This window comes from Schistocerca serialis, chromosome 6 (assembly GCF_023864345.2).
Source record: "Schistocerca serialis cubense isolate TAMUIC-IGC-003099 chromosome 6, iqSchSeri2.2, whole genome shotgun sequence".
Lineage (NCBI taxonomy): Eukaryota > Metazoa > Arthropoda > Insecta > Orthoptera > Acrididae > Schistocerca > Schistocerca serialis.
In genome coordinates, this window is record NC_064643.1 from 601,620,916 (window position 1) to 601,638,444 (window position 17,529).

The window sequence follows — 17,529 nt, forward strand, 5'->3', positions numbered from 1 at the left end:
ACACGATCATACAATATGTCACTACATCAATTGAATAAGTATATTCGGTAGTAATATATTTCCATAAAACGTTAATTTAAAATTGTTATTAAAGTACAGCGAATATTGCAGGTAATGGACGTAGACTATAATACAAAACTACATAGGGAGATGTAAATGTAGGCCATTGTCAAAGCTAATAAAATTTTTCTGTGTTTGTGACCGCATTGTCAATATGTAAAACTATCGATGTTTCGGTCACTGTTATAAGTGATCTTTTTGCTTTTGCTGTAAATAAGAAGTTTGTTTACTACAAAAACTCCCTGAAGAAGGTCACTTGTAACAGTGACTGAAACATAGATAGTTTTACATATTGACAATACGGTCACAAACCTAGAAAAAATGTATTGGCTCTTTATATTGAGGCGCTGAAATGAAACGACTTGAAAAACCGTGAGAAACCTAAATTAGGAAGGTTAGACCTGAAATTTTCCAAATTTAATTCATTTTACTAAGTGAAAACAATCACAATCAAATTTCTAGCACGTTTCTCCGAAGGTTCTGTCAATTTGGCACTGATTACATTGTTGTGTCAAAGGCCTATGAATTATGTACTCCACTCAGTCGTCTCAGAAATTCCTACCCCTCACAAAAAAAATATTTTTTTCGGTGGCCGAAGCTGGATGAAATGAGTGTGTCCCATATCTCGTGCAAATGTTGAGCAGTTCGTAACGTTTCAGCTTAAGTTTTTACGTTCTCTCAAGGAAATCTGCGTGATCACGATGCCATGGTCGAGAACTAACAAGTAGTGAGATTCAGCAAATATAATATACCGCTCTGTATTGAAGAAAACGAAGTTTAGTTGTTCAAGGTATCGAAGCAAAGACGTACGCAAGAAAAACTGTCTTCAGGTGTAGAAATGCGAAACTTTTCATTATACTTGCAATTTTCTGTGTTCTGAATTAGTAATAAGGTTAAAACTACAACTTTTGATATGGAATTCAACACAGGTAACATTTCAGATTCTCTAGTAAAAAGTTAATGGCCTAGATTTTTGCAGCTCTTCTAAAGGTCGTAATGATTGAAAAGGCCGTTCGACGGTTTCTGTGGGAAAAAGGAACACAAGAAATGTCGAAAACCCAAAAATAGAGATTGTTTGTTTATCCTAATTATATGGAATGTCGTGTTATGTATGGAGGAACGATAGATGTTACTGAGTTACCTGATTCGTCAGGTATGAAGGAGAAGTCACATTTTGTAATAACTAAAAACATTTATTTATATTTTGTTTCTTACAATGAATACAAAAATTCCTCCAGCGTTAAGCTAAGGAAATAATTTACACATGTAACACTTATATACATGAGCTTAAATTGTGACGTATTTACAGGCTTCGTTACAGAACAGGTACGAATAAGTACAACATAATAAAGGCACAGCGATGAAGAGTACTAATAAGTAACTGAGAAAAGAAATACATCAGCTTCGAAAAATAACACCGAAATGTATCGGATTTCTTGAAGAGAGGATCTTTTCAAAAATAGTTAATGTATATCATACAAAAGTACCTCTGGCTTGCAAAAGCACCACCAGTAACACGGCAGCAGTCGGTCATCTTTCATGAAGACGCGTCCTTAAACAGTCTTGAGTACTTGCTCTTCTCCATGTAGCATACAGCGCTTTACGTTCCCTTGTAGAATCGCTCAATGACGTCAGCATACTTTTCTGCAACTACATTTCGTTTCACTTTCATGGTTGGTCCTGAAATTTAAAATGAAACCCATTAGAAAGAAAAGATACACCGTAACTACATAACTTCCAAGTATCTGAGGCTTTCCATCTACAAGGTGATTCCGTGATGATGTTACAGGCTTTCAGGGGTGATGGAGAAGAGTAAACATATCAATTTGAGGTAAGGAGGCCACCGTCCAGAAACGACACAGTCCCAATATTCTTTGAAATCAGAAAAGAAAACCCTTAAGTAGGGTTTGTTTATTGCCATTACACAGCCTTGTTAGAATTCTGTGTTAGGAATGAAGTAACGACTGCAGCAACTCAGTGACCTTATTTGTCGTTAAGAAGGGGAAGTTATCTGTACATACCATAAGAATTCCCCAACCAGCCAAATACTTTTAATACTCTACTGCAGCAAAGTTTTTTAATCATGATGAAATCTATAGCGGTAGTGATGATCTGTGGATTTACGAATTTGAAGCTGTATGAATGTTACCGTTATTGTCACGATATTTTTTATTACATCCTCAGCTGTCTTCCTCAGGTGTGACGAGTGCAGACGCCGGATGGTCGCTACTGTTGATTTCAATGACATTGTTAACTAGAGATGGCAAAGACAGCTTAACTGCCGTAAATAATTGGGTACTGAGTACTCATACAGCCTATTAAGTGATAACCTAGTGGCCAAAACTGCGTACCTTAAGTTCATGCTGGCGCGCACTCTGACCATACTTCAAAGGAAATAGCCGCTTCTTTCCACGCAGTTACAACTGCTGGATTCCACTATTCTTACATCGGTGGAAATAGCGGTCGTTGAGATGGCAGTAAGACTACTATAACATACGGTTCACAAATAATTTCTATCTACACTGAATTAACTCCATAGAGGCAAAAATACTGAATTAATTTGTTGATTGTCATTTTATAGTTCTGCACAAATAACTGAAGTGTGATTGCTCCAGAGTTCTCACTTTAGTTCTGCAAGCTGTTGCTCTAGCACGTGGTTCAAAAATGGTTCAAATGGCTCTGAGCACTATGGGACTTAACTTCTCAGGTCATCAGTCTCCTAGAACTTAGAGCTACTTAAACCTAACTAATCTAAGGACACCACACACATCCATGCCCGAGGCAGGATTAGAACCTGCGACCGTAGCAGTCTCGTGGTTCCGGACTGAAGCGCCTCAAACCGCACGGCCACCGCGGCCGGCTCTCTAGCAGGTGGAAAATTTCTGATTAGATGTCTTGTTTCACTGTCATACATAAGGAGATTGTGCTGGCATAAGCTGTCGCTGCACACCTGACAACAAAGATGAAGTGCGAAGATCGATAGGTAGATGCAGGATCAAGGGCACCTATCACAAGAGAGGCCAGAGACACACCCGCAAGCAAAAAGCCACCAACATCATGTCAACAGCAATGTATTTAGGCTGCTGCTGACGGAAGGCCTCCCCATCCCAGATGATGCCCCCTCTCCCTCCATTTATCCCTCCTATCAACTCTGATCCTCACCTCCCCCTCCCTCCCTCTGCCCTTTCCCGGGCTCCCGCTCCACCCTTCCATCTTGTTTTTTCCCCACCAACCATCTCTTTGACCCCATTCTCTCCCCCCAGTCCTTTTTCTTTCTCCACCACTGCCTTCCTCAACTCCTTCTTGCATCCACCCTGCCCCCCTCCCTTTTCTGTGTCCTCCCCCTCCAACCGGCTCACCCCTTTTTTTGCTTTTCCTCTCCTCCCCCCCTTTTCTCCTCCTCATCTGTCTGGGTACCCCCGCCCCCCCCCCCCCTCTAAGCCTTCGTGTCTACTCTATAGTGCAGTGTTTACATGACTATTCGGTGTTGTGTGTCCCCTTTTTAAGTGTTGCGAACAGACACCATACTGTAACCATGTATTTTAGTTGTGCCTGTCTAGTCGCTATGTGTTTCAATCAGCATCACCCACCCATATTTTCACTTTGCAACTTTTCGCCATGTCACAGATTTAAACAGTCAGCGTTTTATCTCCTGTTTTTATAGTTTTGATATCTCCTCATTATGTTTTTCACTCTACTGTAGGCTTCAGAGCGGCATATTATGCTGTTGCCAGCCCGCCCGCCCCCCTCTGGGAGAGGGGTCGAAACTCAATAAAGAAAAAAAAAAAAAAAACGGAAGGCCTCACTGACTCACTCACTCAGTACATAGCGACCAGATTAGTGTCTATAGGAGGACTAGCAGTGTAAGACTAAAGCCTGTACAGCAAGATTACCGATATTGTCTGGAAGAGGACTATTACTGATGATGAGCTTGCACCACAGAACATGGACTCTATTCCAGTTAAGTAAATGAAGTAAATGTAAATAAAGTAAATGTAAATAAAGAACCTATTAATCCATGTGTGCCACGGTATTGCAGAAAGAGGATGTCAGCCTCCCACAACAACATCCTCTCCCTTGCTTCCTTATGGTGCAGAACTCTACAGAGATCATCAGACACGATTTCTCCCGAAAAAAGTCTTTTTTTTTTATTTGTGTTATGAGTACTAGCAGATTATTAACGACTTTCGTGAGAAAATAACACAGTCTATTCTGCTATCCTACAATTACTTTCCTAATCACATTGTGTAGCAGTCTTTTCTCAACAAACATTTTTGGAAACATTTGCACTGGAATTTAATACGTAAAGGTGTTTCAAAAGCTTCTGTAAGATGTGAGTCTTCTCATGGCGTAGTATTTGGTAATCAAATAACGGGAGTTTAGCCTTAGTCAAACCTCGTCTGTGCTAACATTTGGGCTGCAATTCAAGCCATCTTCGGAGCAATGGAGACAGATTTTGATTTCTGTTAGAAACGAAAACTAAAATCCGTCCCAACAGTACCGACCGATCGCCGCGTCGTGATCAGCCCGTAGGTGTCACTGGCTGCGGATATGGAGGGACACGTGGTCAGCACACCGTCCTACCACCCGTTGTCAGCATTCGTGGCTGAAGCAGCTACTTGTCAGTCAAGTAGCTCCTCGCTTTTCCTGACAAGGGCTGAGTGCACCTCGGTTGCCAGCAGAGCTCGGCAGACTGGACAGTCACCCATCCAACTGCTAGCCAAGCCCGACAGCGCTTAAGCAACTTCGGTGATTTGACGGGAACCGGTGTTACCACTGTGGCAAGACCGTTGGCTGATTCCAGCAATTTTATGGATCTTCTGTAAGATGTTCCATAGGGAGATCGTCTGACGAAACAGGATTACTAGTGTAGGACACAGAAAATTGTGGATATTTATCCAACTGACTTGGACATTAAAACTGTTGTTATCGTTGATGCATTTTGTTAAAGGTAGGAATTTTCGGGGTGTACACATCCTTCGTCAACGTTATTCACAATCACTAGCGTGACACAGTATTAAGCGCACAAAATAGATGTCAGTATGCCTTTCTCAGACGCGAAGTGTGAGGTTCAAATATTGTTGGTAGTATGACGGAAAATAAATCAGGATTCTTTACACATCATACGTATATTTAAGCGAAATGGTGTTCCACGGAGATTTTGCAACTGAAAAAATTAAGGAAAAAGCAGTAGAATTTGAACTCATTGCATGATTTACAATAGAATATTACTCGATCTGTTCATCCACTGACAACATGTTTTAAATAACGTCTGTACGGTATGAAACACTGGAGTACTAGGAAAACGTAATGCATGCAGAAATAATTATTTTTCAGTATGAGATATGATATTCAGCCGTCAGTAAACGAAATCTAACAGTTTAATTTCATTAAAAACTTTATTAGAGAACTTGTAGCTTTTCTCAAACGGAATATCATGTAGAGGAGTAAATGAATTTGCTATGACGTTGTCTCAATTATTTGTGTGGTATTTCACACAGCTATGAGTTTTGAAGCATGTAAACAGCAGCAGAAGTTAAGCTTGAAATTTAGCCAACTGTAATTGGGCCGCATGTTAATTTATACTCACAAATTTAATCGGTAACTTTTTGTTTACTGGCGGCACATTCCCTGACGTTTCCGTACAAAACACATGCGTTTTTGAGAGAACTTTTGTGTGCCACTCAATAAAAACAGTATACCTTCTTACCACATCAGTGTAAACACTAAAGCCATCAGATACGGGCCGGCCGGAGTGGCCGAGCGGTTCTAGGCGCTACAGTCTGGAACCGCGCGACCGCTACGGTCGCAGGTTCGAATCCTGCCTCGGGCATGGATGTGTGTGATGTCCTTAGGTTAGTTAGGTTTAAGTAGTTCTACGTTCTAGGGGACTGATGACCTCAGATGTTAAGTCCTATAGTGCTCAGAGCCATTTGAACCACCAGATACGACACTTCAGTTTCATTAGTATGTAATGCAATATGGCGTTCGCTCGATTTGCTTCTATCAGCCGGTTACAGCCCAGATAACTAACAGTTATTAGTAATTGTTAAAATTAATGGCTGTCGATGGATAAATAACTGTAGTTTGGATAACTGATGTCGCAAAGTAACCGTTTAGCCCATCTCTACAGTGAAATGCCGGCCGGAATGGCCGAGCGGTTCTAGGCGCTTCAGTCTGGAACCGCGCGACCGCTACGGTCGCAGGTTCGAATCCTGCCTCGGGAATGGATGCGTCTGCTGTCCTTTGGTTAGTTAGGTTTAAGTAGTTTTAAGTTCTAGGGGACTGATGACATCGGGTGTTAAGTCTCATAGTGCTCAGAGCCATTTGAACCTGTTTTTTACAGTGAAATTTGCATCTAATGTAATCTAATCAGCGTTTTATGATAGTGATTGTTTCCAGAGCCAAAATTGCTGTTACGTTCCAGGTAGATTTCCAACGTATTGTCTTTATCACATTAATATGATTTTCGATGACACCTAAGAAAAACGAAATGCTACATCCCACTCTTTACTTACATCAACGTCTTGGTCTCTCTTGGTTAAGTGATCCTGCTCTCTAATCCCAATCGCCGCCTTTATTTTAAGGTCCCTCTTCAACATCTGCGCCGCAATGCTGCTAACTAAATCAGTAGTAACCTGCATTTCCTCACCCGCGAGTAGGAAAGGAAATACAAAGATCGTACCACAGGCGTCGAACGTCTGAGTAGTGTGAAAAAGAAGACGGCTGAGGTTTCACCTTTCCGTTCAGGCGCAAAAAGCAAGCACAGAGACCTGAGGAAGACAGGTGGGGAAGCTTTGAAATATGATGAGAAAGTAACATTCGTTCTGCTCCAAATCCAGGAAATCTGGAGATTAGGAATTCCGTTGTTCCTTTGAGCATTCACTCCTTTTTTCCCTAAAGATGACACTCCCCAACATCCAGAGGACATATTGCACGCAGGTACTCAGAACACATATATATTTCGTCATGGATATCATATCAAGTTCATGACAGAGCACCACAAACTTGTAGGAATAGGGAATACCAATAACAGTAGTTTTCAAAAAATATTTTAATTAAGAGGCCAGTTTTGACATTGCTTTGGTGTCATCTTCAGACCCCTATGCAAACTGAATGATGATACCCAAGCATCGGTGCACAATGACAGGTGCGAATAATATCCACTGGCCTCATGGATTTGTATTTAGACGATGTGTGGACTCCAGCCATCTAACAACTATCTAGTTGTTGTTATATGGCAGGATTGCACACATACTGTACATAGATATCCATGAGACCAGTGGATATACATGGTACCTGTCCTAATGCATCCGTGGTTGGATATCACCATTCAGCTTGCATAGGGCCCCGAAGATGACATTAATACAGTGTTGAAACTTATCGTGTAATTAATATATTTTATAAAAAGTACCGCTGTTGGTGTTCCTTATTTCCATAAGTTTAATACCACCTACAGCCCCAAGTCCGATACAATGATGGATCATCCAGAGCATCGCTAAGTCGGCGCAGACATATTTTCAAAGCGGGTACCGTTAGATGAGTAGGTTTCCTGTAGACAGTTTTCTAGAGATCATTATGACAACAATTATCCTCAAAATATCTAACTGAACTTACCTAGTTCACCTCCTTGTAGCGAGAAGTCTTTCTCCAGAATTGCAAATTTCTGTATCCTTTGTGCATTGGAGATTGCTTTTTCATTTGCCCTGTCTATACCTTTTTGAATTCCTTCCATTACCTAGAAAGAAAAGAAGAAATTAAAGGAAAATATAACAGATTTTGTGACAAAGTCATAGGTTACTGTAACGAAGACATCCAGTATCTGTGAAGGATAATTTGCTTTTGAGGAGCTCAGTATTTCGTTCAATATGGAGGAACGCTAAATCAGTTTGTCTATCAAGGAAACAGGAAGAATCCATGATGTGATTAGAAACGGGAAGTGTCCACTGTGACGCTCACATAAAATATCAGTGCTAAAATATCCGTGCTTCTTTTATAATATGAACATTATATACATATCTACATCTTATCCTTTTAAAACGTTTGTATGCATTTAATTCTAAGGATTTATATATAATCTATAAATCGTTCATCTGTATACTGACAAATCTGGGACGATAATATTGATCTAAGAGGCCTTTATTGAACACTGTAAGTATTTTAGAGGGTTTGTTTACGTAAATCCACTGTTCTTAACAACATTCAGTGCTCAGTGTTCAGTAACTGAGAGTTTATAATCGGAAGAACAAGCAACACAAGTTCGTGCTACAAAATCTGCAAAGCCGGGTTACTGATTATCGCCACTACATGTTTTACAGTGGAACTGCAACGTAAACAGATACCAATATTATTCAGATGACCTGTTCAATAGAATGAACAGCACACTTAGTGCGCCACATGACTTACAGATAATTAAATTTAACATGAACGTAACGAAAGGCAGAACAACGGGAACAGCAAATTGTTTTGTTAAGAAGGTGAAAACATAGCAGTAGAAGAGAAAGAATTCTCGGGCAGGAAGCAAGATAATACAAAATGACTGAACCAAAAAAGTTATTAGAAGTAAACCAGTGTATGTGAATGCTAAAAAGGAGTAATACTGATGTCCATTTGTTTTATGCAAATTACTTAGAAGTTATTGAAAATGAAATGTGAAACATGCGCAAATTAAGGATGAAACTGGAGTTATCTGAAATCCAATATTGTAAAAGGCTGTAGTTAAACAAAAGGACAGAAATTAAATATTCCGGATGGAGAAATAAATCTATAGGACACCTTTAGTGGTACGAAGTGATTTATTAGTGGCACGTCTGCGACTTATTACATGATAATCAATTTGGTGCTGGTGCAGTAAGGAGGAGAAAAATCTCGGTGCAGATAAACATACTAACCGCGTTATTGGGAAAGTGAGCTGACGTATGTATGTATGTATGTATGTAGACTTATTACATGATAATCAATTTGGTGTTGGTGCAGTAAGGAGGAGAAAAATCTCGGTGCAGATAAACATACTACCCGCGTTATTGGGAAAGTGAGCTGACGTATGTATGTAGAGATGAAAAGATTGGCACAAGATAGAAAGAAATGGAGGCCTGGTTAAATCCAGTCAAAGTAGTCATTACTTTTACATACAGCAAAAGGTATGGCGTACTAGTGCTTCCAGTGGCCTAACACAGAAACAGATGCATTTACCAAGATCGAGTCTGCGACTGGCACAGTAAGTGCTCTCTGCAACAATATTGAACTTTTGATGTTAATTTAAGCAAAGGAAGGCTAAAGGTTAATATGTTGGAGCATTAGCAAGGTTTGATGATGATGGAGAACGAATTTTCCCACGCTTTAGTGAAAGGAAACTTCAAGGCAGTCAACTGTGGAAATCACAGAAAACGTAATTTTAGGTGACCAGATGGGGATTAATATTTTGTTCCTCCCTAACGTAAATCAAGGTTATGGCATTCTCACTCAGAATAGCCTGGTACGGTGGATGGTAAAGGGCAGACCAGATGCAATGCTGTGATAATACAGATTACTACACTCTCGTTACAAAATACAATACAGGTATACTAATAGAGATAATTTAATGCAAATTTGTGCATTCCTGATAAGATCTAAGCGTGAAGCCTAGAGTAATTTAAGCAGTCTGGTCTGGGTAAGATCTGTCAGAATAGCTCTGGCCGTGTATAAAGACAATGAACGAATTCAAACCTTCCATCCAGTCTCTCATCGATCAGTCGCTACTGAAAATTGAAAAAGAAGAGATATAGCCGAAATGGTACATTCAACGTTTAAAAATTCATTCAGACAGATAAGTGAAACATTAAATTCCCCATTTAAAAATGCATGAAAGCACATCATACCAACGTCTGACTGCTGCACATACTCACAAATAGAAATGAAATATGCACTCTCAGTACTAAAAACAGTGAAGATTACTCAAAGTGAAGCAGGCGCCAGAACCTGACCTAGTTACTACTAGATTTTTCATTGAATAAGCTATGGAATTAACCGCTCTCCTCGATCATATTTAAAGAGGCCTCTAGCTCAATGCATACTCTCGCCTAACTGGAAAAGAACACAGTTCACTCCTGTTTATAAGAGGACGGATCCAATGAACCAGTGACAGGTAAAGCTGCGTCAGTCTGTTGCAGGATCCTAGAGTATATTTCGTGCTCTAAGATTATGACGTTTTAGGGGGGAAAAGCTTCTCTGAGGATCAGCAGGTATTCAGGAAAAACCACTCTTGTGAAGCACTAATTGCGTTTGACAAAAGTTTTCTGAGTGTCGCACCGTGGCAATATGTAAAAAAACTAAATTGAAGACATCAACATTTCGGCCACGGTTACAGCGGCCATCCTCTGGGTGTAGACACCGTGGCAGCCACTGCAACTGCCCGATCAACGGCACGTAGCGATCACAGCGCCGTGCTGCTCGCTTTTCGTGTTAAGTTCGTTTAAGTTCTGTTGCTCGAGATGCCACTTTGTATAACAGAGACACACAGACTGGGATTTGCCTTGGTCTATAGCAACTTACAAATCCAGTAAAAGGTAGGAAAAACTATGGTCATAGAAATGGCTTCTTCAAAAGAAGAAATTCTCCAATGCTGTATTACTATAGGGGCTGGAATGATCTCCGAAATTATTTAAGAATGGCAAGAAATATTTTTTCTGAGCTGCTAAGGTCGTCAAGTCACATTTGACGAAAAATAATAACGGTACTGCGATTTGAAAAGCCGTGAACTACATTAAGGGTTTTAGCCACTGACGGAACACATCAAGATCTCAAATGCAGGGGAGTTGTTTGTCCACAGTTACTATATAAAATTGCTCCTGAAATCGACAACGTCATTTATATGTAAAGTCGCACAAATGATGTTCATGTAAACTTTATGTATATACTTAGCACAAAAGATGTTCCCTATAAATCTAAGCAACTCATTTCCAATTAAAAGCTGAAAGACATGAATGATTGTGGCACTCATCATGTTACAAATTCAGCAATTGATGCTCAAGAAACGAGGCATTTAGACACTGTTATAATTGGAAAAGAAGTTCCAGTCACACGCTTTGCTCTTTATAACAGATTGCGTGGCATCAGCTGGAATGCTTTTTAAAACTTGCAGCGACGAAGCAAGTATATTTTAAGGATGAAAGTTCCTCGTCTGTTACCATTTCGGCTTTAAGATCTTGTTGCCGATACATACCAGGATTAAATCTAAAAATCGGAGTACAGACAGCTGAAGGAATTTTATTCATAAAATATGTACATTACACTGTCCCTGTGTGCCAAGAGAATTTTCGAAGAATACGTTCAAAACTACTTCACAAGACTGTGTCCGTACCACAAGCATTGAATCCATAGCCGTCACAGTCTATACTTGGTACCCTAAATTCGCCCCCACCTAATGTTGCATGATTGGAGTACTTCCGCACTACCGGGCGTAAACCATATTTGAATGATACTAGAACTTTACAGCGAATAGGGTGTCCGAAAAAGGATCCAATAATTTACTTGAGTTCACAGAGGCCAGTTACTTGCCTCCAGTTAACTTCACAGCCAGATTCAATTTCGACCTCGATAGACGTAATGCTTTTGTCGACTGCAATGAGCACCTTCTACGAGGTCTAACCTGTCTTTCCGACAAACATACTAAGCCTCGTTAAATATTTAAGAACTTTCTACTTCGTGTTAATATGAGCACAACAGTTTACTAGGAAGGCGGTAAATTCAGGGAGTTTTTACGAATTCTTCTGCAACTTACTGTTAAAATGTTGACATTGAAAATGTCTTTACTTTGTACGCTATCTCATTTTGCTCTCTGCGCATTGGTTGCCGCACATTCATCAGAGGACCTCAGACTATCGCCTAGCCTAAAAAAATGCACTGCTACCCGAGTAGCTGCTTCCTCTGTGTAAAGCACCCCTGATCTATCAAAGGGAGTCCTACAATTCTCCACCCCATAACGTACATGCAGAAATCTGCAGCCAGGACCGTCACAGAATCGACGTAGTCTCTGATGGATATCCTTTACTCGGCTCCAAACCAGAGGACCCCGACAAGTTCTGGGTGGGATGCCGCAACCTGCGAGCTCTGCGTGTATCTTGTGTGCATGGCCAGCAGTATTGACCACTTCCGCTAGCCGCCCACACACTCATGCGAACCGAAGATGGTCTCATAGCACAAGAAACACGCGTCATTAGCCCTGCCACGAAGACAAGAGTACACTAATTACAGCATGCACAGAGGCTTTTAAGCACCCACTCATCTCGCAATCTACATGTGACTTGAATTGGAAAAGCCCTTGACACTCCCCGGCAGACTTACCGAGTGCACACTGGGCTTCTTTCCAGCCCTAGACGCTATTTCCCTGAGGGGCTCATAACATTTCTAACATTGGAGCTCGCGATAACTAGCAAACCGTCCCGCCGAGTGACTGCTCGGACCTTGCTGTAGGTCCACTCGTAAGGTGAATGGGCGAGGCCAGACGAGCAGTCCCAGCACTCATTCACAGACTCAAGCGACGCAAATGGGTTACAACCTGCCACTCGCCCTGCGGTGAGCGCGGTTCCCTCGGGTCAGATAAGTTGGAACATGGCTCGGCCTCAGGGCCCATGGGCGAAACGAATGACACTCGAAGTGTCCCATGCGACGCGCCGCCAGTTCCTCACCGCGGCTATACCCCAACGGCAGCAACCTGCATATACACCGGACCGCAGGTAATGTGTCTTCAACAGTTCGCGAACTGCGGCCAGCAACTCCTGCATTTTGCCCACAGCAAACACAGTCCCTGTCCATCCCAACACGAAAGTTCGATAGCAAACAGAAAAAAGCCCTAATGTCTTTTAGACAAGGACTTGCACTCTCAAAAATATTCTTAGGATTACAAACGCGAGCGACTAGGAAACAACGAACCTGTCACTTTTCCAAAAAGCGCGAGGCAAGTGGCAGAGTGCAACCCGTCAAGTTTCGTCTGCCTCACACACTATTATTTTATCCGGGTTTTTTTACAATATTTATTCCCGCGGAGAGTGACAGAAAATGAACTTCTGTCTGACGGTTGGAACGACTAGTAGAGTTGTGTACTGTCTGTACAAGATAAATGATTTAAATTTACCTTTCGCAAGAATATCGCTGTGTATCTTTTCATGACTCTCATTTAAATTCTCAGACATCCAGTCACACTTACAGATTATTGGGGTACAGCTGTAGCAGCGTTACTGTCAAAGGTTTCACCATCTACATTAATTTTGTACTAAATGTAAATGTCGTGTGACTAGGGCTTCCCATCGAGTACACCTTTCGCCGGGTGCAAGTCTTTCGATTTGACGCCACATCGGCGTCTTGCGCGTCGAGGGAGTCATATGCAATCATGATGATGATGTAAATGTTTTGTAGTCGAGACAATGCAATTATAATGCAACTTTTTCCAAAATTGACATGGTGAGTCTGCGGCTATGAAAAAATATTGTTGTTGTTGTTGTTGTTGTGGTCTTCAGTCCTGAGACTGGTTTGATGCAGCTCTCCATGCTACTCTATCCTGTGCAAGCTTTTTCACCTCCCAGTACCTACTGCAACCTACATCCTTCTGAATCTGCTTAGTGTATTCATCTCTTGGTCTCCCTCTACGGTTTTTACCCTCCACGCTGCCCTCCAATACTAAATTGGTGATCCCTTGATGCCTCAGAACATGTCCTACCAACCGATCCCTTCTTCTGGTCAAGTTGTGCCACAAACTTCTCTTCTCCCCAATCCTATTCAATACTTCCTCATTAGTTATGTGATCTACCCATCTAATCTTCAGCACTCTTCTGTAGCACCACATTTCGAAAGCTTCTATTCTCTTCTTGTCCAAACTATTTATCGTCCATGTTTCACTTCCATACATGGCTACACTCCATACGAATACTTTCAGAAATGACTTCCTGACACTTAAATCAATACTGGATGTTAACAAATTTCTCTTCTTCAGAAACGCTTTCCTTGCCATTGCCAGCCTACATTTTATATCCTCTCTACTTCGACCATCATCAGTTATTTTGCTCCCCAAATAGCAAAACTCCTCCACTACTTTAAGTACCTCATTTCCTAATCTAATTCCCTCAGCATCACCCGACTTAATTAGACTACATTCCATTATCCTTGTTTTGCTTTTGTTGATGTTCATCTTATATCCTCCTTTCAAGACACTGTCCATGCAATTCAACTGCTCTTCCAAGTCCTTTGCTGTCTCTGACAGAATTACAATGTCATCGGCGAACCTCAAAGTTTTTATTTCTTCTCCATGAATTTTAATACCTACTCCGAATTTTTCTTTTGTTTCCTTTACTGCTTGCTCAATATACAGATTGAACAACATCGGGGAGAGGCTACAACCCTGTCTTACTCCCTTCCCAACCACTGCTTCCCTTTCATGTCCCTCGACTCTTATAACTGCCATCTGGTTTCTGCACAAATTGTAAATAGCCTTTCGCTCCCTGTATTTTACCCCTGCCACCTTTAGAATTTGAAAGAGAGTACTCCAGTCAACATTGTCAAAAGCTTTCTCTAAGTCTACAAATGCTAGAAACGTAGGTTTGCCTTTCCTTAATCTTTCTTCTAAGATAAGTCGTAAGGTCAGTATTGCCTCACGTGTTAATAAATAAAAATATAGTCCACGGTAATTCTTACAAAAAGCAGTGTTAGATGTTTTGTTTTTGGTTTTTACAGGTTTGTCTGTTTCTTCATACAGTGGTGATCTCATCATATCAGTTTTCGACAAGTTAGCGGTGAGCTTACTTTGACAGATACTGAGAAACAGTTTACGCTCTGAGAAAATTTAACATTAATCCAACTTCTGGTTGCTGGTATTTTTTTTATGTGACAATTAACTGTTACTGCTGGTACTGTATGGTTCGAAGTATGACTCCGACTCAGTATCACATTGCACATATTTCATGAACATGTTTTTGGATTATCGAGCTGACTTTTAACAATTTTTTCCTCTCAACATTAATAATTATTTTAATTAAGCAAGCTTACGTTAGTTTGGAAACAGTCTGCTGCGTCAGAGGAGATACGCGTGTTAACACAAAATAAACGACTTATATTTTATGATATTAATTGACCACCGCCTTTGAATTGTACATTTCAGCTCAGTGCTGCACAAAGATTGTATATTAAGAGATCATAATAAGCGGAAATGTATTGTGAAGCTTGCCAATCTATCAGAAGTCTTTGCATAGGCTATTGTTGTAGTAAATTGGATATTGTCTGTTGGCGTTTGTTGTCTGTCTTGATCGTTGCAAACAAATGGTATGCAGTAAAAAAAAATATCGTATGACTATGATTTTTTTCCCTACCTTTATTTGGAATTTGGTACTTGGAACATTACAAGTCACCCGTGGTACAAATGAAACAATGTTACGATGCTGCTGCACACAATATTGTTTTATGGGTTTGGTTGGCAGCAAACACGTACGGTACGAAACACTAATTCTAGTTTTTTTCTAATTTTTATCGATCTAGAACAACTGTGGCTAGGCACTTAACTTGCACCAGGATAAAGTCCTGGCACAGTAATTTCAGTACATCTTCCTGAAACAATATGACGCGTCTTCAGTTAATTTGTTTACGGTGCGTTGATGTGTTTTTCCTTGTATCATTAACTGCCTTGATAGGAATCTTTTTTTAATAAAAAGTTTTTTTTCTGTTACGTTTCGTAACTTTTCCCTTAGTTTATCTTAAGACATTCAGAAGCGTGTGATTTTTTGTGTTTGTTTTATTTAATCTTAGCCCCCCACTATCTTACTATCCGCCAATTTTGGGTGCAAGACTCAAATTGCCACGTTTTATACAAATGAGCGTGTCAGTTTTGTGAAGTGTCATGCCATAAGAACTATATTTAATTGGTGACACAAAAAAACTTATTATATCACAGAGAATTGGTGGTTATCCATTGCATATGAGAATTCCATGACGAATAGTTCCCTATATTCCATATTGTAGAGGGGAGGAGGCAAGTACCCACTCTTGCCTCTGCCCCCCCCCCCCCTCCCCCACCCTCTTGTGGATAGCTATGAGTGACATCCAGTGATTACATTTAGCCTATATACTTGTCTTCTGTTACTAGTTATTCTCATACTTTAGATGGTGCTTGATGTGTACTTGATATTCCTCGGTGCTATTGCTAGTGGTACCAAAGAGTGTTTTGTGAGCTGTGGCTGAGACTTGCACTTAGGTCCGCAGCTTGTAAGATGTGTCCACTCAGCAGTCGCACAGAAGAAGAATGTTCCAGGAAATTATGGAATTTCTACAGTGGATCAGACTATATAGCCATTGGTAAGACATAGCCCATGCCCAGCAGCACTTGTCAACATATGTGATACCTTGATGAACTGTCAGCTTGCTCTCACAGGACAGAAAAGGGTGCTTTCCTGTGCCATGGACTGCACAAAATTTCAAATGTAGTTTTGCAGAAAAATTGTCTCTTAATCTTGTCATTACAACTTGCACAAATCAACCAGTAGCTGTGTAGCATATACAGTATCGGACATATGGTGTTTTGTTCCAAATGAAGTCTTTAGCAGCTGCTCACCATTAACATGACTTGGAAAGACACACCTTGCGTGAAATATATCCTAATGCAGCCATCCCAATTTAAAATATTGTAATCTCAAGTGATTGATTCTGCTCTATTTAATTACAGTACCGGTATCCCCAAATAACTGCACCTGCTCTAGCTTGCAAAATCCCTTGCATTCAGTCCTTTCAGTCAATTTTCTGCTGACTATGGCGAGCAAGACAGTGTGTTTCATTCAGGGGGTACAAAATAGTGATTTATCTAATCAAAACATACCTGTATTACAATTTGTCTGTGAATAACAGTTGGTATCTCAGTGCCAGCTCTGTAATCCAGCAACATTATGAACAGAAATTGATGAGTAGCTGTTGCATTATATTTCAATATGAAGCAGTTCCTTCTGGATTTTTCTTTCCAGAATGAGTGAAAATAACTGACACCAACAATCTGTAGCAAGTTTTTTCCCCTATAAAATCGAATTCTCTCTCTCTCTCTCTCTCTCTCTCTCTCTCTCTCTCTCTCTCTCTCTCTATTTGAAAACTGAAGAGTTCCTAGGGCCCTGTATATGGACGAATTATGGGCTGTGATTCATGAGTGTGGTGATTATGCCCCCCCCCCCCCAAATTTTGTTTGCTGTCTTTTATATGTGGTCTTCTGTTCAAATTTGAATGTTTGCACCTCATATTCAATGTTTACTGTAACTTTTATATTTAATTTTGTCTCTAATTATGAATGAATATTGAATAGAATTTATAACTTCTGACTCTTCCAAAGAAAAGTATTTAGTAATACAGCTTTTCATTTTCCTCTGGTTTATTTCTCTACCCAATTTAAGAGTTGTGTGGACCAAAACCAGTGAGATACCAGTATTGACCATAATGAAAATCAATTTCAAGTAGGTCTAATTATGTAGA

General features: G+C 40.4%; 1 protein-coding gene across 1 annotated transcript in view; it reads right to left on the reverse strand.

Annotated features, from left to right (window-relative positions):
* Window positions 1–1,232: 1,232 nt before the first annotated feature.
* The window catches only part of LOC126485156 (very long-chain-fatty-acid--CoA ligase bubblegum), a 181,954-nt gene continuing 165,657 nt past the window's right edge, over window positions 1,233–17,529 (reverse strand). Inside the window, exons 16-17 of the mRNA XM_050108827.1 lie at window positions 7,678–7,798; window positions 1,233–1,740 (exon numbers count right to left, since the gene is read on the reverse strand). Of these exons, the coding sequence (XP_049964784.1) occupies window positions 1,661–1,740; window positions 7,678–7,798 (201 nt within the window). The 3' untranslated portion in view covers window positions 1,233–1,660. The remainder of the gene's footprint in view (window positions 1,741–7,677; window positions 7,799–17,529) is intronic.